The sequence below is a fragment of the Populus euphratica genome, unplaced genomic scaffold, assembly GCF_000495115.2.
Source record: "Populus euphratica unplaced genomic scaffold, PopEup_1.0 scaffold182.1, whole genome shotgun sequence".
Classification (NCBI taxonomy): Eukaryota; Viridiplantae; Streptophyta; class Magnoliopsida; order Malpighiales; family Salicaceae; genus Populus; species Populus euphratica.
The window spans coordinates 297706-324705 of NW_011500063.1; the positions used below are offsets into that span (position 1 = coordinate 297706).

Here is a 27000-nt window from a genome sequence, read left to right on the forward strand (position 1 = left end):
TATTATCGCACAGTGTAGTTACTCTTATGCTCTTTGAAGAAAAGAAAAAACAAGCTAATATATAAGGGGTGTTTTTGAATTTTTATATTTTTTGTATAGTATGATTATCATATAACATTTGTAATCAATTTTATTTTTTTATGGTCAAAGGGCATTTTAGGTTTTTTAAAATCGATTTTCTTGGAATTATTTTGTGGAATTGAGGGTATTTTAGTTTTTTTATCATTAAAAAAAAAGTGGTGCACGTTGTGGTACCTCCTAGTTGCTGTTGGTGGCTTTTGACGGCAATATTCAAAGTATCATATTATCCTCTATACGGTGGGGCAATATATGTTAGCCTGTATGATATGGAGAAGCTCTGGCAAAAACATTTCTCCTTCCTCCTGTTTTTTTTTCTTCATCTCAATAAATATATTGGCCTTATAAAATAGCCCTTGATTATTTTATTGTATTGAATTTTATTTATTTATTTTTTAAATTCATTTCTTGGTATTTGATTTTTTATGGTTTTTTTATCAAATTTGATCATCTTTTTTTTAATTCATATTTATTTTTCTTTTAATCTTTTTTTAATTGAATTATATTTTTTGATTTATTCCCTAAATATTTGATTTTAATTCTTTTTTTTTTGTTTAATTTGATTTTCATTCTTATGATTTCAATTTTTTTTATTTTGAGTTCTCTTATTAATTATTATTGTTATTATTTTGCTATTTCATTCCTTATTATTAAATTTTATTGAATTTTCATATCATATTTGATACTCTCTTTTTTATCATGCTTTTAAAACTCCGTCCACGAGTTGAATCCTATCATGTCTTTGGTCACGAGTTGGGTCGAATAATCAGGATTACCCAGATCAATTGGATTTTTTTATCATGTATGAAATAGAAATGATATTGTTTTGATTTAAAAAAATAGCAAAAAAAATCAACGGGTATTAACATGATTTTTTACCGGCTAACCATTTGATTGTTTATTTAGCTAAAAAGTAAAAATGATATTATTTTGATAAAAAATAATAATAGAGAAAAAATTCAATAATGATCCTTTCTTTTTTTACTGGTCTTTCCTTGTGTTAGATTTTTTTGTCAGTTTCATCAATTTCCAATTGATTTTGTTTTGTTTTTATATCAAATACAATACTCATTTGTTCATTAATATTTTATTTCATTTATTTTTTATTTAATTTTAGTTTCTATTCTTTTCATTACTTTTTTTTTATCCTTTTTTATTATATTTTTCAATCAAATCTCTCATTATTATTTTTTCATTGGTTTTTATACTAAATTTAGTTTCCATTATTTTCATCCCTATATATATAAAATAAATGATAATAAATAAGTTGATTATACTCAAACATTCTGTTAATGATCTAAGATAAAAGAATCATGAGATAAAAAAAAGTTATCTCTTATAAGAAAATAAGATAAATATTTGTTGCAATGTGAAATTAAATGCTTCAAGTTTTACTTTGTTTAAATTAATAAAATAAAATTTTATTTTTTTAATTTGTATATTAACTCAATATTAAAATTTGTTATTAACCTCGTGAGATTTTCATATAAAGCTAATAAAAATAAAATATAAAACTTTATCTCATCTCATATTAACTCAAAGTTTGTTGTTATTATAATAATAATTATTATTTAAAATAAATTTTACTTGAAAATATATTAAAATAATTTTTTTATTTATTATATCAATATATTAAAATGATCTAAAAATAATAATAAAAAATATTTTTAAATAAAAAAATAAATTTTAAAGAGATGGTATTTTAACCTAATGTCAAACTTCATCTCAGAGTGAAAGGATTAGTTATAAAAAAAAAAAAAGAAGCAAGTGATAAAAAAGTTAAAGAAAAAGGAAACAGTGTGGCTAGTTATTGCAATCCACGGTGGATTTTGTCTTTGTTTTTTGATGTTGTATTTTTATTATGTTTTAATATTTTTTTCTACTTTTTACTTTTTTCACATGAACTTCAAATTTTATTTTATGATTCATTAAGGGATGATTTAGCAAAACTAAACTATAATTATTAAATAAAAAGAAAAAAATCAATAAAAAAATGGTGCTAGTGAAAAAAAATGTTCCATCTGGTTCACTGTTGATGCAATAAAAGGTTTCCACTCCACCTTTTTTAAATATTTTTCAGTAATGATTTGTATTAACTAGATCGAAGAGATAAACTTAATTTAACTGTAACATGGAGAAATAATAAAATACAATAATAAAACTTGATTAATATATTAGAGTTTTATTTAATGGGAAAATGACAGATCTAGACACATGAAGTAAATTAAATGAGTATACTAAATTATTTTTTTTTAATTTTTAAATATATATTAATATTTACTCCTAAGAACATGATCAAAGGAAAATATTGCTTCCCCCAAACTCTGAAAAAAAATCGGTTTCCTCCCAAAAAATCAGTTTTATAACAGAGGGGCAGACTTGATAAATAATAATAAATAAATAAATAAATAAACCTAAAGTAGAGGGATCACATGTGTCTTTACCTGACGGACAACTTAGTCCTTACAGTATAATATTTTTTAAAATCAATCTTCATGTTGAAGTCAAATGACAGGTAACGTGGGCTAAGAAAAATTTGACATCCCATTAACACTGGTCATGTATTCCAAGTCGAAAAAAAGGGTTTGGTGGACAAATATTTACCATTAATAAAACCATATCCTATAAGTATTTGAGAATATAGTAATGATTGTTTTTTATTTAAAAATATATTTTTTTAATTTTTTAATAATTATTTTTAACATTAACACATTAAAAGAATTTAAAAATATTAATTTAAAATAAAAAATCAAATTTTTAAAAAATATTTTTACAATACAACCTTATATTGATGCACTGTTGCATGCAGTACTAGTCTAGACAACAAGGATAGACAGGTGAAACAAGCTCTTGGATTTCCTCCCTGAGAAGGTTGTCATCTTGGCTTCTTGCATTGGCCTAACTACGAGGGTTTCGAGAGCTATTTAGGACGAGAAGATGACGCGAAAACAGGGTCTTGTCATGGCGTGGAGCATCGAGTTCTGCCAGGGAGATGGATTTTTATGCTTGCTGTCTCATGAATTCTGCCATGGAGGGATTTCATTGAGGCGCCTAACTACGAGGGTTTCGAGAGCTATTTAGGAAAAGAAGATGACGCGAGAACGGGGTCTTGTCATGGCGTGGAGCATCGAGTTCTGCCAGGGAGATGGATTTATATGCTTGCTGTCTCTTGAATTCTGCCATGGAGGGATTTCATCGAGGCCGTGGTGGATAGTTTTGGATCAGCTCTCTATCCCTTTGGTGCTTTCGGTGAACAAGAAACCATGTTTCAAGTTGGTGGGAATCCAACGCTCTGAAGCTGATTCAAACGCATTTCCTTTGTTATTTGCTCGTCAGGACAATATGAAAATGGACAACTTCCGAGGAAGATTGTCACTGCCATTAAAGAATTTCAACAGCTCACAAGGATAGGGAGGCATTAATTGTCGGTGATAGATTTTACTAGTTGACCTGGAACCACCACGTTATCAAACCGAGGTAGCTTCTTGGGTATTTCAAGCAAGTCGAACTTTTCACATCTTCAATCCTTCATTTCCTTGTGTACTTGACACCGAGTTCTTGAAGCTGCGAATCGGAGGAAACTCCTATCAGAATGCTGTAGCAGAAACATAAAACTTTCTCATGGATAATTCACTCCAGATTTGTCATCCAGAATCTTTCTTTATATCATCATTATATACTACTAACCAGTAAATAATTATAAAGAGTATAGTTTAACTATTTTTAAATAATTTAGATATCTATAATAATAATAATAATAATAATAATAATAATAATAATAATAATAATAATAAATTATTAGCTCGGCAATGAAGCACAAATGACTACGTTGTTGCACGGCTTCCCGAATCAGATGTCGGCAGCTTAACATTAAAGGCATGCACTTCGAGCAATACTTTGCCTCGAATCTAGATCAACCGACATGGCTATTCGTCCTGGTATGGTTTAATTATTGGTGACATAAAAACTCTATGACAGCAAGACTGGCATGCTCGATTACTCATATGCCATGTGAGGAATCATAGTTAGCCTTGCGAGGTTATGGTTATAATTAAGGGGTGTTTGAGAATTGTTGAGAGTGCTTCACCATTTATTTTTTAAAATATTTTTATATCAAGGTAATTTAATTTAATTTTTAAAAAATATTTTTAATATTAGTTCATTATAAAAATATAAAAACATAAAAAAAAACATTAATTTATGGAAAATAAAAAATTAAAAAAATTTCAATTTTTTTCAAAAACACTAAATATCTTTTACTTAGAAATACATCAAAATAATATATTTTTTATTCAAAAAATTAATTTTAATATCAACATATTAAAATAATTTAAAAATACTAAAAAGTTAATTTGATTTTTTTTTAATTTTTTATAAATGCTAAATTAAACAGGTCCTTAGACTAATGTAGCTATTCATTGTACCGTAAACATTAAAAACATTCTTTTTTCTCTATTTTCAGGTTACTAGACTTTGAATTTTTGGAAACATCACAGAGCTGTGAATAATAGTCATAAAATTTTGATAGTTCCATGACTCGCGTATTAATTTAAAAAGATATTATTGTAAAATTTTAAAAAATAAATTAAAACAATATTAATTTTTAATTTAAAAAAATTCAAATCATGCCCCACTTAGGTTTTGATTCTATAATAAGTTAAATCGTGTCTTGTGAGGTCAATCGAATCACTAGATTCACTTGCTAGATTAATCATAGTTTAATAAGACTGCTACCAATTGTTATTGGCTATCCATTTAAAAAAAAAAAAATGTAAAACAAGCTTTGTAGTGTCGTTTTTGTAACATTTTTTTTCTTGGAAAGCAAGCCGGTCAATGTTAGAATTGGATGAGCCGTTGCATTTTCGCTTTCTGTCTACCAAGCTCGATATATCAATAAATGGGCCTTACCCAGGTTAGGCATTGACAGCACAGTTGCCAGGATCTTGTTGAAACCCATGCAGTCCATTTTATGTCCTGGAGTTATAATATCTGAACTCACTGCCATCGTTTCTCCTAGTTCGAGGAAAAAGCTTCCCTCGATCTCATTTGGTTTATGCAATTGTCAAGTAGCTTTCACTAACCTCGACGTGGGCATCGTATTTGAAGGCGTGTAAGTCTGGAGAGTGTCGATGATGGCCTCCAGAAATTTCAAGATTTTCGAGGCCCTCGCAATATAGTACAGAAAATTTCTCAATGAAAGGGCAGCAAAAGATGAGATTCTGGCTAACATTTTCATCAACTTCAACTGGCCTCGAGAATAGATTATGGTGTCACAAGACATGTGCAGCTTGACAAGGTGATCCGATATCCTTAACCTCTAGAGGGTAAAGGTTTTGGCAGAGAAGAAGGCTTGCGATGAATCATCAATATGAAAATAACGACTTGAAAATTTAAACTTGATACCAAGCTCTTCGACACCAGACTGTAGAGCAAAATGCAATCAAAGAATCGATACAGGAAGCAAACCCATTAAGGTGGAAACTCGGAGATAGGCTAAGCCTTAGCCTGAACAAAGAATGACGGACAAAATTGAGGAATTTATTTCTCGTCTTTTTCCTCAGAAAAGTGTAATTATACAATGATAGGAAACCCTAAAAAAAACCAGAAAAATCCCATGTCATGGGGAATGAAGTCGAGATTTGAAGCAAGACTTGTACAAGATACCAGCTAGGACCACATCTATACCCGAGATGGGCATTGTCTTGCTTTGAACACAATTTTTCACTGTATAAATCGTTGTTGTATGCTAATAGCTTTAGACAAGGCCATAAATTCATTTCAAAACTATTTTAGAAATATATTTATTTTATGTTTTTGTTTTTTTATTAAACGAAACATATTTTTTATGCTTATTTTGTTTTGGAACAGTAGCAAAATGCAATACAATTTACATGATAAGCTTTTGTGTTCTCACATTTGGAACATTCACATGAACAAAAAACCACTGGAAATTGGAAAAACAGCACCATCGAGGAATACCTTAACCAACCTGAATCTGAATCTAAAGGAACTACGGTTTTGTCTTTCAAAACTAGAATCCTGATGTTCTTCGGCTTGTTTAGGTTAAACTGCATTTGTGTCCTTATGAGTTCTTCATTGTTCTATTTCTACCTTCATAGTTTACAATATCTCAGTGTTATCCCCATAATCTTTAAGCAATTTAGGATAATCCCTCGTTACAAGAGACATGAATCATAATAGGGAAATCTTCCATCCAATTTTTCTTACCACAGGAATTAATTAACTAGCTTTCGGGAGCAACTATACTTCCATCTATTTCTATATACATGACAGAAAAGGTCATAAAAATTACAGGTAAGACTAAGTTCTCAAGCAATCTTCAACAATTAGGCCTGCAGGAGAATCACCTCAAGTACATCTCCAGGATGATTAAAATGGGGTTCTGAAAATAACAACACAAGTGTTTGATAATGTACTGTATAGTAATTTTTCAAAATAACTTTTTATAATTTTTTTAAATATTTTAATTTTTAATATTAAAATTATCAAAAAAATATTTTAAAAAATAATTTCAACCACGTTAAAAAATACACAAAAATCGTTAATGAAGGTAGTGAGTTCACCTTTTACAACACGGGTTCACATAAACTAAATTCGGTTAGGTTTAATAAGAAGCCCAAACAGATTGTGTGTTGTCAAAGCCCAGCCCAAATTCTAATCTTAAGGCGAAGCCCGCTTATATAGATATATAGAGTTGGCTTCCAGAGCCCCACACTGAGAAAGATGCATTAAATTCTGGAGAATGGTTTGTGTTAATATAAAAGATGTGCTTTTAATATTATTTGCGTTGTCATAAGATATAACTTGGAATTCACTTGGTTTAAGATTCCAGCCTAGATTAACCCACGAGTTAATTCAAATTATAATTTTTTAAAAAAACTTTTAAATCACATCAATTTAGAGGGTATTTTTTAAAATAAAATAACATTATTGTAAAAAAATATAGTTTTAAACTAAAACTAACTGAGGTCCAATTTTAAATTAGTAGAAAATGTTAAGTTAACCTAATTAATGATTGTTTTAGATAAAAACTTGATCCTAATTGTCTTTCAAATTATTTATTGACAATCAAATAAATAAAACTGTTACAAAATTAACGATCAGTTTTTTTCACACCCAAACAATACGACCATTATTTTATATATATAAAAAACTCCATTATAATATATCTAATTTCTCGCCTTTGGTTTTAATAATTTCCTTGAAATGGTTCTGTGATAGATAAATAATTAAGAATTCGTCTACATTAATCCTGATTATTGAGCATGTTTTCTCCTAAAAACAATCGTGAAAAGTTAAACAAATTGGTAGCCAAAGATTCTTTAAAAAAATTATAAATGTTGTTTATCTAATAATAAATCATACTGTTTTGATCAATGGCATGTTCAATATACTCAGTATTATGGTGAATGATATTTTTTAAAAGTATTGTTTAAAATTATTTTTAAATATTTTTATTTTTATTTTTAACATTAACATATTAAATTATTAAAAAACACTAAAAAATATCAATTTAATATTTTTTTCAAAACATTTATACTTTTAAAAAATACTTAAAAACAAAAGTTATCAAATTCCCAAACAAATTCTAAGCGATGTTTTGTTATAATATACATAGTGTGTGTTGCATATCAATAACTCTAACTTATTTTTTAGCTTTTTTTTTCAATAATTAAACTTAAGTTAGATTATGTTTGATTAATGTTTTAAGATAAAAATGATGGGATACATTTTATTGAAAGTATAAAGATAAAAATATATATAAAAAACTTGTTTTTAAACTAATTTTAGAGTAAATTTTTATCATTTTAACTTCTTTTTTAAAAAAAAAAACAAGAAATATATATATCTCATATCCTTCTTGTTATCTCCATCTTTTCTACGTCATAGTAATGAAATGCTACCAAAATTATTTAATATATTTTAGCTAGGACAACCCAGTTATATTTAACACATCAAGCAGACAGCAAGGAATAAGACTACGTTAAGGTTAATTGCAGTTCTTATTCATAAAATGACGAACACGCAAATTTAACGTTAATTATATCCTCCTGGACAAAACAAAATAGTCTTGCCACGAGCAGAAGTTGAGATAGATGGTGATAGGGACAACATTTGATTAACTGAATATTTACCCTTTTTTTAATGTGAATACTATATTGTTTAATCTAATGTATGCTAGACAGGTCGAAATTAACATACGACGAAATACTTAGCCTCCTCCACGAGATGTTAAGATCCTAAATTTCTAAGATCTTTACATGGGTCCCCAGATGTCTTCGTCAGTGATCTCGAGCCAAGTCCTGAGTCGTGAATTCCAAAATCATAGTTTTTCCTTAGTCACATGAGGCGGCGCACATGCGTTATATCGATCCATTTCCTCTTCTGGTTACAATGAACATAAACTTCCCGAGCTTAGATCTCACAAAACACCTATGAAATTACGGGTCATCCAAGCACCTTTATAGAATCTTCTGTTGACCTTTAGGGTTTTGTTTCTTCCGATTTCCAACCTCCATTGCACACCACCAACCGACCCTAGTACTTAATTAATTTGTTTTCCTGCCTTGTCTCTCTCTAATCTTATCACCTTCTAGGAAATTACCTCCCTTACATGCATATGAGATAATTGCGGGCCATCTAACAAGGCAAGATTTCCTTGCATTTAATTATTTAAACACCTTGCTTTCCCTTGGTGCTCTTCCTCTTGCGCAATCAATTTATATCATTTTCTTCCCTTCCTTCTCCTTGTTTTCCAAGACAAATCACCTTCCAGGAAACCACCCTCTCGTGCCCAACATCTTCTACTTCCGTACCTTATATAAACCTTGCCAAGATGTTTTGATTTCACAGAACAATCTTAGCTAACACACACGTACACAAACCCTTTAATTTCTAGGCCATGGATGTACTTGGAGTTAACATGAAGAGTGGCAAGAGATCATATGCGAAGAGAAGTAAAAAAGCGATCAAGGTCGTGTATATATCCAGCCCTATGAAAGTGAAGACTAGTGCCTCGGAGTTCAGAGCTCTTGTGCAAGAACTTACCGGCAAAGACTCCGATGCTGCACGATTTATGGACATTAATGGTGCTGATGAGATTTCTCACCAAAGGGCTGAATATGATCATCGTGTATCGGCAGTTCCTTCGACAAATTCGAATCAATCACCATCAACAACAAGCTCGGAGTCTTTTCTCGAGTCATTTGACCGAGAACTTTTCTCATCTATGGAAGAGAGTACTTTCATGGGCATGCTTCAATCGAGCCTTTTTCATGAATCCTTTCAGTTAGATGTGCTTAATTAATTAGTTCATGGTTGGCTGAGCTTAACTGATGAACCTTTTTTTTTTTTTAGGTATGAGTTCTTTCTTTGAGTGCTAGCTCTTGTATCATCATATGCTTTATGTCTATGTAAATTCTCCATTAATTATAATTTGAGATTAGCTAGTTCCGTATATATTCATTACAGTTTATGAATTCAGACATGATGCAAACTACCTATATAAGTAGAGCACTACTCGAAGTTCATTTATGGGCTGCAAGAAAAGAAAAAGGAGAGAAAAAATATATATCCCAGATCAATGATGTACTTGGGTTGGAGATGAAATGTTAACATTGCGTAAGCGTTTTTAACTGTTATGACGGCTATGAAGGTCATGGCTAGTGGATTCAATTATTTAATTTTGTTTGACCTGACTGGCTAGCTGAAGATTTTGGAGATTAGTATGTGTTTTGTTTTGTGTCAGTCTCTGTAATTGGGATTGTTTTTTAATTTATTATTATTAAACTAGACATGCCAGTTATTGGAAAACCAGCTGAATTAAGGAACCCGAGATGGCTTTGCTAGGGCTCCACCCAATTGAGCATTCAAATTTATTTTTATTTTTTAATAAATAGTGAGGTATTAATAGATGCCTTGCCTCCATGGTTGAGGGCCGGCCACGATAGGTTTTGTGACCTATTTTATTTTTTAAGCTGGTGTGCCGCACTTGACTGACCATGAGAAATGATAATTTTATAAACAATTAAAAAACATGGGATTTGAAACCAAAATTTGTTCATATTTTAAGTCTCGTCTTTTGCAATTTGTTGGTTAATTGATCTATTTAAAAAAAAAATACACTTGTATTTTAAAAAAAGTATTCATGGAAGCGCATGTTTAAGTTTTTAGTTAAATTAATTTTTTATCAGAGTTTTGATAGCAAATTAATTACAAGTTTAGGTTTTATTATTTTTATTTTATGTGATGAAAAATTAAGTAAAAAATTATATGTATTTATGTAAGTTTTAAATTTAAAAAAATTTTATTTGAATCACTTTAAAAAGTGTAAATTTTAATTTCTTTGCGAAAACAATTTATTAAAAAGAATATAAGTATTTTGTGAAAGAACCAATTTAACTAAAAAACTTAAGTCATTAAATGAGATCTTAAGATATAACTTATATTATTCTATAATATAATAAAAGTATTTTGGACGTAAAATATATATATATATATCCATATTATTTTATATTTAATTTTTATCAAATAAATAAAAATGATAAGATTCAAACTTACGATCGTTTGATCATCAATACTCTAGTATTATATAAAAAAATCAATTTAATTTAATAACTTAAACTATTAATGGAGGTCCAAAATACTTTATAATATAATATAGATAATTTAAGATATATAATATGTTGGCTTACTTGGAAAAAGAATCAAGACTTGCAATATCACTCGTGTAAGAATAAATATACAATCCAATATGTTGTGAACGTTGGCATACTTTGTGAAGTCACTTTTATAATGTAAGAAAAAATTGATATATGGAAGCGTGACGCTTATCATTAAATAAAAAAATTATTATAAATTCAAAATCAACTCTCCTCATAAACAGATAATCAAGGAACAAATGCAAGAAAAAAAAGACGATAACTTATTTATGTGACGTTGCTTTTAAAAAATGATCAGTTTTTTTACTAAAGTGGCAAGAAGACGAAACGATAAAAAAAAAAACAAAAAAAAAAAAGATGGAAAAGGTCGTTGTCTTGGTCCTGGTTTCCCACACGTTGCCTCTAGAAAATAGACACGACAAGAGGTTTCTGTCAATAGACATACTACCTTAAATTTATTTCATGTTATTGTTTTTTTTTAAAAAAATTGTTAATGCTGATCGGTGCATCATCCTGATAAGGTCTCGGGGTAATATGTTAACGTGGATACATAAATAATGCTCTGGCATCGAAAATTTATATCTTGGTGTTAAAATATTATTCTAATTTAAAATTTTAAGTTGATAAATAAGATTTTAATATATAATCTATATTATTTTTTAATATATTTTTTTAAATAAAAAAACTTTATACTTCAAATTTATACAAACTCACAATATTTTATATTTAATTTTTATTAATTAAATAATAATAATAAAATTTAAACTTGTAATTATTTAATTATTGAAAATCTAATATCATCTTAAACAATTATTTTAACCTAGAAATATATTCTCATTGTTGCTCACAGTGTTACCTCCATTTTCAAATATATTTTTTAAAATTTCAGAATTTCAATATATTTTTATATTCAAATAATTTTAATTAATTTAATTTTTATTGTGAAATATAAAAAAATAATAAAACATAAAATTAATGGTGAAATGCAAACAAGAAAAAAAAAAGAGGGAAACCGTCAATTAAACGAAATACAGGTAAATTATCAAACAAGATTGAAAAAACTAATTTAGATATTTTTATTGTTAGATTTGAGAGAATTTACAGTTGTAAATTGAAAAGTTTAAAATATGCATGCCACGTGGCATCTGGTGTGTTCCGGGTACAGAGAGCGTGGCATTACGTGAACCAAATGATCAGGCAAGGATGCTGTAAGCTGTTGACCCTGTCACCGGTCTGACGTCATAATACCTCGTAGCCGTCGTAATCATCGAGGTGGACAAGACCACCTCTTTTCTAGAAGATTTTGGATTAGACCGTACCGATACAGCTCGCCTTGACCTTCGAGAAGATCTTGACCATCAAGATGGTTGGCCCGTTCACATTCAAGTTTTTAAATTAACTGCAGCTCCTCGTTCAAGCCTCGGTATTAATTAATAATCTTTAAAGTCACTTTAATGGTAGTAATTTTTAAATAAATCCCGGAAAAAGAAGAAGAATATTTGAAATCACTCCACGAGTGTTTTCTAGAACCATGTAGTCGTTTGTCACAACGGGCTTATAGCTTGAATATATAAATATATACGATAATATAGTTTAATGTTTTCTAGAACCAGGCTTATAGCTTGAATATATAAATATATAATATAATGATTGATTTGACAAATTAATTTATAGAATTCAAGATTTGAGACTTGATTTATACTTGATGTTTTGATAAGATTGTATAGAATATTAATCCAGTAAAAATTAATTAATTTGACTACTTTTTTAATGTTCATATCTAATTAAACCTTGTCAAATTAACAAGAAACAAGAGAAAAATATGAAGTGTTGTTATTTTAATAAAAATAATTGATTTCATGATTTATAAGCTAATCTAATAATTTAAATTCCTTTTGATATAATTTTTGAACCAGGTTGAATAAATAAAATTATTACAAATAAAATGTAACTATATTAAATACAATTATAAATAATTTCAATTAGTAAGGTGTGAAATACGAGTGGTTTAAGTTTTAGATCCTATAAATACAAGGGAAGAAAAGTGTATTATTAAATCCATCAATCTAATAAATAAATATTAAGATGAAAATAAATAAAATGCAATAAAATTTTATTAAGAGTTCTTTTTTTTGTTACTGTAATTGTAATTATTTTTTAAAATATTTTTTTATTTTTAAATTTTTAAAAAATATTTTTAATATTAACATGTCAAAATAATATGAAAACATAAGAAATTAAATTTAAAGAAAATAAAATATTTTTCAGTTTTTTTAAATATCTTTAAAACATAAAATCAGAATTATTACATTGTCCATAGTTAAAAAAAAAACCCTTTATGTTCGATTCTCCACGAAACTAGTGACTGAAAAGGTTTATATTTAATATTATTCCAGTTAGAGTATCAAAGCTAGAAAGGAACGTTATTTATCTTACTATTAATTTTAATTTTTTTATTACCGACAAAGAACATTGTATGGATCATGTGTCATTTTCAATATCTTAATAAACCAGAAGTGATCTCATGGTAATCTTAATGTATTCTTAGTCATAATTATTACATTCAGACCATTTTATATTGATTTGACACTTGAATGATTCTTTGCTAAATTCGGTATGACTTTTAAACCTTTTTTCTCCATTAAAATTATTTTTTTAAATTAAAATAATATGATTTTAATTGAAACAAGTTAGTATAACCCGGGCTACACTTGAGTTTAATAATTCTTTCGAAAAGCAAAATAAAGGCACCCATGAATATATAAATAATTTCGTTAATTAAGGCCCTGGAAGTCATATTACATGAGTCGAAAAAAAACCCTTTATGTTCGATTCTCCACGAAACTAGTGACTGAAAAGGTTTATATTTAATATTATTCCAGTTAGAGTATCAAAGCTAGAAAAGAACGTTATTTATCTTACTATTAATTTTAATTTTTTTATTACCGACAAAGAACATTGTATGGATCATGTGTCATTTTCAATATCTTAATAAACCAGAAGTGATCTCATGGTAATCTTAATGTATTCTTAGTCATAATTATTACATTCAGACCATTTTATATTGATTTGACACTTGAATGATTCTTTGCTAAATTCGGTATGACTTTTTAACCTTTTTTCTCCTTTAAAATTAATTTTTTAAATTAAAATAATATGATTTTAATTGAAACAAGTTAGGATAACCCGGGCTACACCTGAGTTTAATAATTCTCTCGAAAAGCAAAATAAAGGCAGCCATGAATAAATAAATAATTTCGTTAATAATGGCCCTGGAAGTCATATTATATGAGTAGAGGGCCTCTGAGAGAACAAGTGATCCTAATCCCCTGACAGAGCATGGATGATCTCGTTGGAACTATTATCATTGAATGAGCCCCAATTAAATATTTTTATTAAAACAATAATATGCTGTTTTAACTGTTAATTCAATTAGCTCTAAATTAGATTCCGCTAAGTCAATTAAATCTGAATTGAACAAGCTAACTGGATCAATATCTTATTCAATTTAATTTAAAGTTCTAACACAAGTTACGCTTTGAATCCCCAGATTAACTCGTCAGAGCATGGATGATCTCGTTGGAACTATTTTTACGAGTCGCCATGTTTCGGACCAGAAGCTCGTGTGCTCTCGAAAGAAAAGAGCATGGAGCCAGTCCAAAAGCTTCCTATTCTGCGATGCATGATGGCCATGTCGACGAGCCCGCCTGCTCCCTCCTGTCACAACTCACCATTTACCAGACGATAACTCCACGAGCCCAGATCTTTAAAATGATTTTGAGGATCCCGGAATTTGTTTCTGGATGATTGGGCTAATACTAAAGCAGCCATTGAATGTTTGGTAGAAAGGCATGGAGGGATGATGAGAAGGGATTTATTCCTCAACAGGGAAAAGTTAGGCGTCTTGATAAGACGTTGATGGTAAGCGCTAGTGGAGGACTCTGCTTGCAGGCAAGACACGTGTTCCATGGAAGGAAGAGATTATCTTCATGCCTAAAAAGGGGGAATTTGTCCCTCCTGTAATTATCGGATTTAGCCATGATTCTGCTCTTGAATTGGGTTATTGCTCTTACGACTTAAAAAGTTGCCGGCTGCCCATAGGTTTTTTAGGGACGGGCTAGGGTGGTTGTGGGGTGAGATTCTCGAGTCTCTGCCGCGGTTTTGAAATATTTTTTATTCAAAGATATTAAACTTAATTGGATATGATAATAAATTGGAAATTTTATCTTGAATTCATGCCAATTAATTTAAAATAGTATTATTTTAATTTTTTAAAATTAAAATAATAAAAATTTTAAAATAATTTTTTATATAGCTAAACTGGATTTTGATCAAGGCATTATTTAACTTATTAGATGAACTAGATCACTTCAAATTAAATTTTATATGGTTTAATAAAACCTATTCTAAGTTTAGATTTGGATCACAAATCATCAAAGTGATATACTAAACTAAACTAGATTCAATATATTAAACTAAACTAGTTTTTGAAACAAGTTTCTGGATTGCTGTCTATATTTATTTTCTATTTAGTTGGGAATTTGTTTTTTTTTTTTTTAAACATTGTGAATATTACAAAATAAGGGTACATACAGGAATTTAAACTTATAAATAAATTAAAATTTTTCATAAATGATAATATTATATAAAAAATTCATGATTAAAACCATAAAACAAAGTTTAAAATGCAAATTCATACAAGGTTTAAAAATAAAATAAAAATCTCAATGGAGCACGAGACCAGCGAACTCCTCAGTACTTGTATTTAGTTTTAGTACAATGGAGTAAAATTTGATCATTTAATGATTTCAATAAAATTGCGATTCCTCAGTATTTACCTTTTTATTTAACCGAGCAATAATTCATTTTTTTTTATCGAATTTAGCAATCACTGATTTCCATCGCTACTTTTTTTTTTCCAACAAAATCTTATTTGGCCAAGACAGAAAAGTACAAATTATTGCAAAATTATATGAAATTTACACGTGGCAGGATTAGAGTGATTAACAGGCACTGACCTTGTCTTAAGATGCAGATGGGATCCAAAGCTTTGGTCACTTGCCAGTAAGAAAGGTGGGCTGTCTTGTTACCGTGTCAGAAAATACTGACACAGTAAACAGAAAATAAGATTATTAAATAAAAAACGCAAAAACATGGAGGAAAAATCGGGAAATTATTACATATAATATAATTAAAAGCTAAAACAGTAAAAGTTCCCGCAAGATAACATAATTTTAGGATATATCGGGTGAGAAATATAATTTTTTAATAATATTATAGATTAAAAATGCAACACATAATATATGTTGTGCTTTGTAATTGCAACAATTTATATGATGGTTGACAATTATGATATTAATAAAATATCATATTTTTAACCTCTTATGCTATAAAGTAAATTATTTTAAGAAATGGTTTGATATTTAATAAGATTTTGGGTTATTTTTATGTTTTAAATTTGAATTTTTTTATAAAATTATAATTTTTATTTATTTTATGATTTAAAAGAGTTAAAATATTTATAATTTTATCAAAATTTGGACAGAGTTTTCTTTATAAAAGAATTATACTTAAAATTTTGTCCCACTTAAAAAAATTACAATAATTATAATTAAAAAATTCTAACTAAACTCAATATATTTTTATATTTTATAATCACAAGTAGTTTTAAAAATATAAAATAAAAATAAAAATAGAAATACATGCATATAAAATAATTCAATAATATAATATTTAAGTAATTTTAAAATATATAAATATAAATTATCTATTTATCTATATGTATGTTTTATCAAATAATGTGGACTTACCGGTAGCAATACTAAATCCATTTAATCAATGTTAGGTTTAAAAAAAGTGTCATATAATTGTCACATTTTAGAACGCTAGAAGAAGAAACTATACTATTACCTCAAATTTTTCCCAACAGTGTTTTTTCTCTGAAATTTTTAGTTTAACGTGATATATTTGTTTTTTTAAAAAAGCAATTGATGTCAAAGCACCAAAACATTATTATAGTGATTAAATAAATCATTAGTCCTCGGAAAGTGGAAGATTTCTCACAGAAGACGTCCAGAGACTGGAACGATCCATTCATCACTCTCTTCTTACCTCCAACAATCGAATACATACAATTTTGCAAAGTTGAAAGCTTTAAATCATCAACAACAACAGAATCCCAGGTGGGTTTGGTTTGTTTCGAACTTTCTTGTGATTTTGACTAGAAAACAATCAACTTATGAAGTGAAGGTTTGCTGCCTGTTTGCAAAGTGGGTGGAATTTTGACCTTCTTAAGCTTTTTTTGTACTTTGTTGTGATGTTGACTAGAAAACAATCATTTATGAAGTGAGAGTTTGCTGCTTTATAGTAAAGGAAGTGAGTTTGTTTTGTTTTTTTAGTTTGAATTGGTTTTTTTGGTTGATTTTGGCTATCTGGGTATTACTAGTTTGGTGTTAAATCCGTGCTTGATGCGGTCAAGGTCTCGTTTATATTTGAAGGCGATGAATTTGGGAGTGTTTCAGCTTGATTTTGGTGAAAGTTTGTAACTTCACATCTTAGGGTAGAATTTTGATCTTACAAGTTGCTCACTATCAAGGTTTTTATGTCCCTTGTCCATCATTTTTTGGCTTCCGAGTATTGTTGAATTGGTAGAGCATTTTATTGATATTGGACTCTGGGTTTTGTAGTGTCATTCTCCATCGTTGCTGCATTATTGAGTTGTTGCAAATTGTGTACTGCTTGCTGGATGGATGAATTTGATTTTAAGTAGCATCTGTATCTAGGGATTTTACCATCCTATTGGGTTGATCTTGAAGTCTGTTATTGCTACAGAGTGGCCAAGCTTAAGTAGATACTGAAGTTCAATTTTGCGTTGAAAGTTATGCTGTTAGGGTTTTGAAGTGATACTCTTTGATTTCTCTTCTGGATGTCATGTGAGATGATGGATAAGGTTGGATGGTAAGATTTGCTAGCGTGTGACCCATATGTGTCCATTTGATGAGTTATCTGATTTGATTTCTTCGAGTTTGTTTTGCTTTTCCTCTCCCCTTTTCTTTTGCTTGGTCTTGTTGAATCTGATGCATAGAATTATTGCTTCGTCTCAGACTTAGCTAGTTCAATTTGTGCACCAACTTTGGCTGATTTGGGTAAGAACATCCGTGAGCACCTACTTTTTCTTTTTTGCTTGACTGTATTGCTAGCCAGATGCTGATTGATTCTAAAATCTATCAACACTAGCCAGAAAATCATCAAGATTCTGCTATCTGGTTATTTCCTGGTACCTTGCATACCTCAGAATTTAATTGGAAATTTAGAAACATCTTCTGTTATTGTGGATGATGGACAATGTGGAGTTTGCTTGGTTTAGTTGAATAGATTTTCAAGTTAGGTTTTGGGAAAACTTTTCTGTCCTATGTATATGAACTAATATTGCTAGGTTTCATTCTGTTAAAGGAAATTGTGGCTTTTTATATATTTGTTTATTACTATATTTTTAGTTTTCTTTATCTTTTTTTTCCCCTTTCTCTTCAATTGTTTTTACTGAAGGAAGTTGGTGATACTTCTGGCCTTTTGTTCTAGGCAGTGTTTTGGGGTGCTGATTTGTTTGAAGGGGACCAAGGAGGTTAAGATGGCGATGATGCATGGGGAGTAGAACTGGTGCAGAAGATGAGAAGAAGGCTGTAGTGATGCCGAGCTTTGATCCTCAGTTACCAATTTCAAACGCAATGTACAGTTCTTCTTCTATTACTTTTTATATACATGTTTTCAATTGAACATTTCATTCATTATTTCATCCTTCAAGTTGGATTTCTTTGTGCCTGTTCTGCTTACTTTTATTTTTGTCTACACACACGCACACACACATGTATAACCAATAGTAGGTTCAAGAACTTGAACTCATTTCCGGGTGTCTTGTACTCACATCATAAATCATTTCTAGTGGGTCAATATCAGAGTATAAACATCGTCTCAAAAGTTGGTAGGCCAGAGTATAATAATAACCAGAAATTTCTTTGTTTGATTGATAGTTTCAAAGGTTGGCATTGAATGATTTTGAATGTGTTGTCTGGATATTGAGAGTGTGATGTAATTTGTTTGTTCTCATAAAAGCTTTTCTGCATTAGTTACATATGAATGATTTCCATGCTTCATCACTCTGTCAAGGTTATATAGCTTATATACCATTCAAGCTCTGATGATGGGAACCATTTTAAGTTAAATTGCTTTATTTGCTAAATATTCTTGCAAGTGTCTAGAGGAACTTGATTGTGAGAGAGAGGTTAAGTACCTAGACATATTAATCAAACAAACTATAGGGTCAGCACTGAGGGAGGCTTCCTGCACAGGGGTGAGCTCTTGAGCAACTTGGTTAGATGAAGATGTTGCTTCTCTCCTAATACTTAATAAAAGGCAGGCTAAGAGAGGCTCGTACTTACCTACACCCCACTCTCTATCTCAGAGGTTTTTTTGCATTTTTCCTTAGGTCTTGGGTTGAAAGTTGGAAATTCTCCCAAGCAGTTCAATTGCTGACCGTGTTTTTCCATCTCCCTTCTTCTTTCTCCCCTGTTGTTCCAGTAATTGTGGTATACTCTCTATTGTTTCTAAAAGTTTAATCTGGAAGGTAATTGTGAAATTTTTGGTCATGATGTATGTAGAAGTTTTGGTCAAGATGTATCTACTTTTACTGGTTTGAAGAGGAAAACACAACATAATGTATGACTTATTTGGACTGATGGTGTCGCTCGATACTTTTTGGTTGTAAAATTACAACACTCAACAAATTCTTGGTACTTATTTGGTAACAATTATGGCTTCAGTTGTGTAGAGGGAAGCACGATCCATCCTCACTTTGCTACTTATTTTGGGGTGTTCTTAGAGGACGATGCTATTGACCTGAGTCCAGGTAAGTTTTGAGCAATCCAACTTGCAAGGGACTAATTTAAAAATGGCACAGCTTGTTGTGCTCTTTCGTCTAGTAGATTCTATAATTAAATTTTATCTGCTGATATCTTTTTAGTGATCTAAAATTTTCACAAAAACTTATTCTTTTTTTAATTGTGCAGAAACAAATTCATAGGAATATTGTTATTCTGCAGAAAAATATAATCTAATGTTTTTGGACAAGGGCAAATTACGTCCACCCCCAAGATAGTAAATGCATGGACCATCCTCTGTTCTTAAATTGAATTGACTAAAGCAGTTGATGTTGACTTATTGCTAAATGAACTGCTAACCTTAAACTTTTAGGGACGGTCAAGGTAAGTTATTTGTGTAAAATCCTTGCTGGGGTTGCAATATATTTCAGAATCAAGAGCCATATCACTCTAATTGCAACAATTCACAGAATAGTCTACATAGTAATGCTTTGAAAATCACCATAAGAAAAATCATGTTCAATAGTTTTTTGTGGAAAGAGAGAGTGGGAGAAAAAAATCAGATAATACTGATCACAGTGCATAGAAAATAATTAAGGATCTCCTACATTGCCTACCATGATTGTTGGCATTTGATAAATAAACAAAGATGCAATCAAAACGAAGAAACTGAAGAAAGAAAACTATGTGATCGATGGAAATGGATAACTGTGCATATATTATTAGGACATAAAAAATAGATATTTCAAGAATGTACAACCAGCTAGAATTAAAAGTGTTAACAAGATGTAGCATACTTGTGAAAATATTTTTTTGGGTTTCACAGAACAAAATTAACATCAATTTTCATGAAGTAGTGAAACTAGATTGAATGTTATTTGTCTTCCTATTCAAAGTCCTGTATGTAATATGTGCCATTGCAGGTGCTGTGTTCAATTCAGCAAAAGAAAGAACTCAAGCAATCCCTTCTGACCCCCTCAATAGTGGTGCTTTTGACAAGGTGAGTTTCTTAGATGGGTGATAATTTGCCCACGTGGTTACTTCTACTAATTTTTTCCTCTTCCCTGACTTGACAGAAACAGTCATCTTCTGTCCAAGTGGAGTCTCGGAGGTTACCATTAGAAAAAGTTCAAAGGTTAAACCGGGTTTCTATACCAAGTGTTAGTACAGAAAACTGGGGGGAGACTCAGAAGTTACTGTTAGAAAACATTCAACAGTCAAACCAGGTCTCTATACCAAGTGTTAATACTGAGAACTGGGGGGAGACAAATATGGCTGATGCTAGTCCGAGGACTGATATCTCAACAGATGCAGACACAGATGATAAAAATCGAAGGGTGCTGTTTTTTTCTTGCCTTGTACTCTCGTTACATGATGTTAAGCATTTAATTCTGTAAAATTAGAAATTTGCTTAGGAGGTACACTGTTTCAATAGTTTTATTATATTTTTGTTTCTAATAAGTGCCTGTAATCAAGAATTCTAGTTTACCATTCTTGCCTTTTGGATTTCAAATTGCATCTCTTCTTTTGCTTGATGAAGCAAGCAATGACATTATTCATTCTGCTCATTAGAAAATGTATTGGATGGACCAAATCAATTCCATTCTAACACCTAAAAATTGTATGTGTGCAGTTTGATCAATCTACAGCTCTTGTGGTGTCTGATTCCAGTGACAGATCAAAAGATAAAATGGACCAGAAGGTGAAAATGTTATATATTAATTGCACTCACAATATGCTACTCCTTCTAGTTTTACTTGATGATTGTTTGATTACACTTTGCAGACTCTTCGTAGGCTTGCTCAAAATAGAGAAGCTGCAAGAAAAAGCCGTTTGAGGAAGAAAGTACGTTTCATCCTTTACCTGTACTTGTTTTTGTTTCTTAACAAACTTTTTTCAGCATGTTCTTTACCGGTTAATTTTCAAATGGCAATTGAATGTTGTCACACAAATTGGTATTGATCTTAATTGTTATGCTCTCAGACATTGTTACTGATTTTTATTTCTAATAGCTAAATTTGCATAGTCTAATGTGGTTAAAAACTAATCCCGTTTAAGGGCAACATGGGCCAAGATGTGTGCACATGGGGGATATGACTTTGCTTCACTTCATTATGGTTTACTTTATAGGAAAAACATTTTAGTAGTAGAAAGGGAAATGCTTGCAAAGGAGAAGGATACACTTTCCTGTTGAATAAGACAAAAAACAATTGAGAACCCCCTTTGCAATGCTAGAAAAACTATCCAATCCCTGATCAGAAAGATGGGTAATTGCTTGTCCCAAAAGATTATATACTGATTGGTGCCCCAGATGAACCGACTCATGGTACGCATTGAAGGTACATTTGCCTTCCATTTAGGTAGCCAAGGAAAATGAGACGAGGTCAGATCTGTGTGCAAGGAGGATGGAACAATTACGAGAAAAATTTCCAGATGTCGCTGATGTCCAGCTCTCTTATCTCTACTTGGAAGAAAATCTGTAGAATTCCCAAAGGAAAACATCGCTTCTCAATATGATAGAAGTTTTCTATGGAGGCAACTTAAAGACAGAAAAAACTATAGAGGCAATTAAAACCAGTAGAAAAGTGAGAACCTATAGCCCCAGATCTTCCCAAAAATTTATAGAGGATTCATCTTCAAACTTAAAAGAGTTAAAAGAGAAAAGTGAGGATGTGTCAGAAATTAACTTCCCAAACGAGTTCAAGAATCTTCTCCTACCTTTTACCTTGGTGTAATCTTGTTCTAATATTACTCAGTAATTTGTTTTTCTTAAAATCATTGATAAGACCAAGAAAAGAATGTGCCAGAACAATTAGTTCTAACTTTTACATGTTATAAGCACTTACATGCCTTTTCTAGCAATAATTTGTTACAGCAGATCCGGTAGTGCATCCTTTGTGTGAACTTTTTATGATTCTACCTGTGTGAAATTTCTTTACACACAATCTTCTGGTTTATCTATTACACACTAAATGCATGCAGCCCAGTAAAATCTCTTGTAATTATTTGAGTTTCATCCTTTCATGTGTCTCCCTAGGCATATGTCCAGCAGCTTGAGAGTAGCGGGTTGAAGCTAACCCAACTGGAACAGGAGCTTCAAAGGGCACGGCAGCAGGTTAGGTTTGGCTAATTCTGTGCCACATTGTATAATGCTTTTAGTTTCTTCATTAAGCATCCTCGTTATGAGGTCTCTCATTTCACCGAATTTTCTCTCATATAGGGAATTTTCGTATCAAGCTCAGGAGACCAATCTCATTCAATGAGTGGAAATGGTAATGCCTATTTTCTTCACTAAGCAAGATTCATTGTTTGAAAAGAGTGCATTTTTGGGAATAAACTAGATGTTTCATGCCTGGTAATTGTTGGATGAGCTCCACATATTCTTGTCTGTTGAATTGAACCAATGAACATGATGTTAGCTCTACATTTATATATTGGAATGACTTTGAAATTTCTGTGGTTCTTTCATTTCCAGGGTTTAAGTTCACAAACATTCGCATGCTAACACATTAGCTGGTTAACTGTATCTTTTTGCAGGGGCCATGGCATTTGATGTAGAATATGCGCGATGGCTGGAGGAACAAAATCGACAAATTAATGAGCTGAGATCAGCTGTCAATTCTCACACGGGTGATGCAGAACTTCGTATTATCATTGATGGTATAATGGCTCATTATGATGAAGTTTTCAGGCTGAAGAGCAATGCAGCCAAGGCTGATGTTTTCCATTTGCTGTCTGGCATGTGGAAGACGCCTGCAGAGAGGTGTTTTTTGTGGCTTGGTGGCTTCCGTTCATCTGAACTCCTCAAGGTAAGGTTAATGTGCTTTCAATGTTCTCCATATGCAGGGATTTGTTCTAAGAGAGGTGGCATTACTCAAGTAGTAAATGAGTATTGTAATCTTGCATGGAAAAAAGAATTGTAAAAACTGTATGTTTTCGGTTCTTCTCCATTTAATTTATTAATAAAGAATTGATGCTACTAATGCTCTACCTAGCAGGGCGAGGGTGTCAAACTGCAAATTTGTAGAAATAACCAATTAATTATGAATTACTTGGGTGTGGGTTTTGGATTGTTAGACAATCTCATACTGTACTGTTATAGCCATATGCTGGTAGTTAAAAGGTCTTTGGTTCACTGGATGCTACTTGACTGCATAGCAAATATTCTGTTAGAGAAATATAATATAAAAGCATTCCTGGTGCATCACTTAACATATTAAGCTTTGAGGTTGAGTGGTTCTCACTTATTCCCTATCATTAGGTTTCTCATATAGGATCCATCCAGTTCCCATTTCACTTGTCAATCTTTGATCTGAAGACCTGAGTGGTATGATTCACAGTTTCTTCTTGACATCAAATCTATTCAGAAGTTCAAAGGTGAACTTTGAGTAATTATTATTTATAAGCTGCCATAGGAATCCCTTAGTCCTCTGCTCTGAAACTGAGGTTTTTACTTCTCAGACATTTTAGAATATTATCATCAAGTTTTGGTATGCCATTGCCTATCTTCCCAGCAAGTTGGTAAGGTTGGTTCTTTCATTTGCACCCCTTGCGTTTCCCTAAATTCATTTTCTTGTAGCCTTTCTGGGGCTAGGCTGTTCTAAATGTTTTTGTTTGTATGGTAATTTCCTTTTGGTGTAATAGAGTTGTTTTTCCAGCAACACTACATTATTGGGACATGCACATGGGCATGTTTATTTTTGTGAACATACAGATTTATCTGTATAGCTTGAAGTTAATCTTAGAAGACAAGGTTGGGATCGAGGGCCGCAGAGAGGGCAGCATCACCTCACCCCAGATGTGTGGTGGGAGGAAGAAATTTTCTTGCCGCCTGCTTCCTTTTGTGTGCTTGTATGCCTGAAAATACGGGCATAATTGTGAGTTTATATTTTGTTGGAATACAATTTGTATGCACTGGTTTATGCATTTTAGAAGGGAAAGCTCATGACCTTTTCCTGATAGCCCCAATAAATGGTGATAGCCCCAATAAATGGTACATACAACGTGTTTGTTAGTCTCCTTTCTCTTGTTATTTTGATGGATTGATTTGATTTTCACATTTCATTTCTTAGAGTGCCTTTGGCTCGTGGCTGAACAAACTACTCCTATGTCTAATTTTTTGTTGGAGAACATGATAAAATTTAATGATCATGGTTGCAGCTTCTTGGGAATCATTTGGAGCCTTTAACAGACCAGCAGTTGGTGGGCATTGGCAACTTGCAGCAGTCCTCCCAACAGGCAGAAGATGCATTATCTCAAGGGATGGAGGCATTGCAGCAGTCCCTGGCTGAGACATTGTCCAGCGGATCTCTTGGCTCCTCAGGTTCATCTGGAAACGTGGCAAATTACATGGGTCAGATGGCCATGGCCATGGGAAAACTAGGCACCCTCGAGGGATTTATTCGCCAGGTATGCTTCTAATTGTTTTGCATGTTGCCTAAAGCATGGAAATCCCATAGAACCTTGAAATTTGTAATACTGATCAAGAGTTCCTAAACGAGATACAGTCTTGAGTTTTTCTTGCCTCCATATTCGTAGTATCATCTCTCAAAAGGACTTTCTTTTAATGTATATTACAAAACCAGGCTGACAATTTGAGGCAGCAAACATTACAGCAAATGCATCGAATATTAACCACCCGTCAGTCTGCTCGTGCTCTCCTTGCAATACACGATTACTTCTCCCGTTTACGAGCTCTTAGTTCCCTCTGGCTTGCGCGACCGAGAGAGTGAGTCTGCTTTGCATCTGAACTCAAGTTCTGCACAAAAATCACAAAGGCTCATTCCACATCCAGCAGTGCTTCTTGTTTCTAGTGCTCAAAATAGCTTTTCTTTTCTGCATTCCTCTTGTTGTAGTCTCAGATGTATCATGGTACTGTTCTTTCTTTCATACTAATCATCTTAGAGCATAGAATTTTGTAGCCTGATGATCGTCTTCCTGTTTTCATTTTATCCAAGTTGTAATGATAAGTTTAGAAGATGCTGTCCTTGTACTTGACAATCTCGAAATGATTTTGAAAGTTGAGAAACTTTCATTTTGAGTTGATTTATTCATCCTGGTCAACCTATTATCTTATGTTGAAGACTCATATTTTAAAATGAGAAAGTTGAAAATAAAAATTAAAAAAGCATATGCTAATGAAAATGTTAAGACACTCCAACATTTTTGTTAAGAGGACAACCAAACATGGAAGGATAAAACCAGAAGTCTTAGTGCGTGTTTGTTTACAAGGTGGGCTATATGGTTTTTATGCGTGTTTGTTTGCGCGGCACGCCTCACAAACTGATGAAGGAATAAATGTATGGTGAAAAGTTTAACAGAGGCGGGGAAGATTGGAGCAGAATTGAGAGAGGATAGGAGGGAATTTAGGAATGCAGAGAATGAGGAAAAAATAATATTTCCTTTTCTTTCGATAAAAACTATTCTGTTACAACTGCCTCTGTATATAGGCGTGAATAGAAAACGAGAACAGGGTCTCGTACCTTCTAGATTATAAATATATTGAAACTGTGCGTATTAAGTAAAGGTAATTTAAGTAAGTAAAACGGTGTGAATCACTTGTAACAGTAACTTCTCTTTTAAATGTCTTCCCCCTGTTGAACCTTTTTCACGTAAAGCTTACCTGCAACACAAACAAACAATGTTTTCATCACGATTGTGTGAGAAATTTTTAATTTAATAACTGTTTGGTAGCATGTTTTAAAAAATATTTATCTTAAAAAAATATTAATTTCATATTTTTTTTAGTGATTTTGATATATTAATGTTAAAAATAAATAAAATTAAAAAATTATTTTAATATATTTTAAAATAAGAAATATTTTTAAAAAGCACCTAATACTACAATACTATCTTGACTAATGTGTCTTTCTCCTGAAATTAAAAGTGTGTGTATATAAATTACAGTATTTGTAATAAGTAAATGCTTTCTTCTTCTTCTTCAAAAATTATCAAAATTATTTGTAATAAGATATTAGTCATAATTAAAAAGATATTATCAAAAAATTTTATATCCGGGATCTAGCCATAGACAACAATCTATTTTTTAATTTCTTATAATTACCTCCTGTGAGAAGACGATTCTACAAAAAAAAGAAGAAGTAATTATATAGTACCACATAAAAACAGAACTGTAAAAATAAAGATACTGAATCAAATTCTCACAATATTCAAATACTTAATATTTTTTTCTTGATAGCCACTTATTTATAGCAATTAATCTTGAAGGTGTCATAAATTAATATGCTATTTTTCTATTACAAAAAAAGAAATAAAAAATAAAAAAGATGACAATCATCATACATATTCTACTTAAAATAAACGACATTCTTATTTGTTTTTTCATAATAAAAATATTTATTCTATTT

General features: G+C 31.0%; 2 protein-coding genes across 7 annotated transcripts; both read left to right on the plus strand.

The window, feature by feature from the left end:
- Positions 1 to 9001: 9001 nt before the first annotated feature.
- On the plus strand, positions 9002 to 9482 carry LOC105108134 (sigma factor binding protein 1, chloroplastic-like). Its single transcript, XM_011002325.1, has 2 exons — positions 9002 to 9338; positions 9457 to 9482. The coding sequence occupies exons 1-2, from the start codon at positions 9002 to 9004 to the stop codon at positions 9480 to 9482; spliced, it is 363 nt and encodes a 120-aa protein (XP_011000627.1).
- Positions 9483 to 16635: 7153 nt separating this feature from the next.
- LOC105108119 (transcription factor TGA2-like) lies at positions 16636 to 25700 on the plus strand. 6 transcript variants are annotated; one of them, XM_011002303.1, is made up of 13 exons: positions 16636 to 16942; positions 17592 to 17717; positions 18339 to 18486; positions 19577 to 19662; positions 20557 to 20633; positions 20710 to 20970; positions 21267 to 21335; positions 21419 to 21478; positions 22671 to 22748; positions 22854 to 22905; positions 23171 to 23442; positions 24794 to 25042; positions 25219 to 25700. In XM_011002303.1, the coding sequence occupies exons 3-13, from the start codon at positions 18401 to 18403 to the stop codon at positions 25363 to 25365; spliced, it is 1437 nt and encodes a 478-aa protein (XP_011000605.1). In that variant the 5' UTR covers positions 16636 to 16942; positions 17592 to 17717; positions 18339 to 18400; the 3' UTR covers positions 25366 to 25700. The 6 variants fall into 6 exon arrangements, with proteins under 6 accessions (XP_011000605.1, XP_011000606.1, XP_011000604.1 ...); XM_011002304.1 differs by lacking the exon at positions 17592 to 17717 and adding an exon at positions 17864 to 17905; XM_011002302.1 differs by lacking the exon at positions 17592 to 17717 and adding an exon at positions 17864 to 17905 and having other exon boundaries at positions 18343 to 18486.
- Positions 25701 to 27000: the final 1300 nt, after the last annotated feature.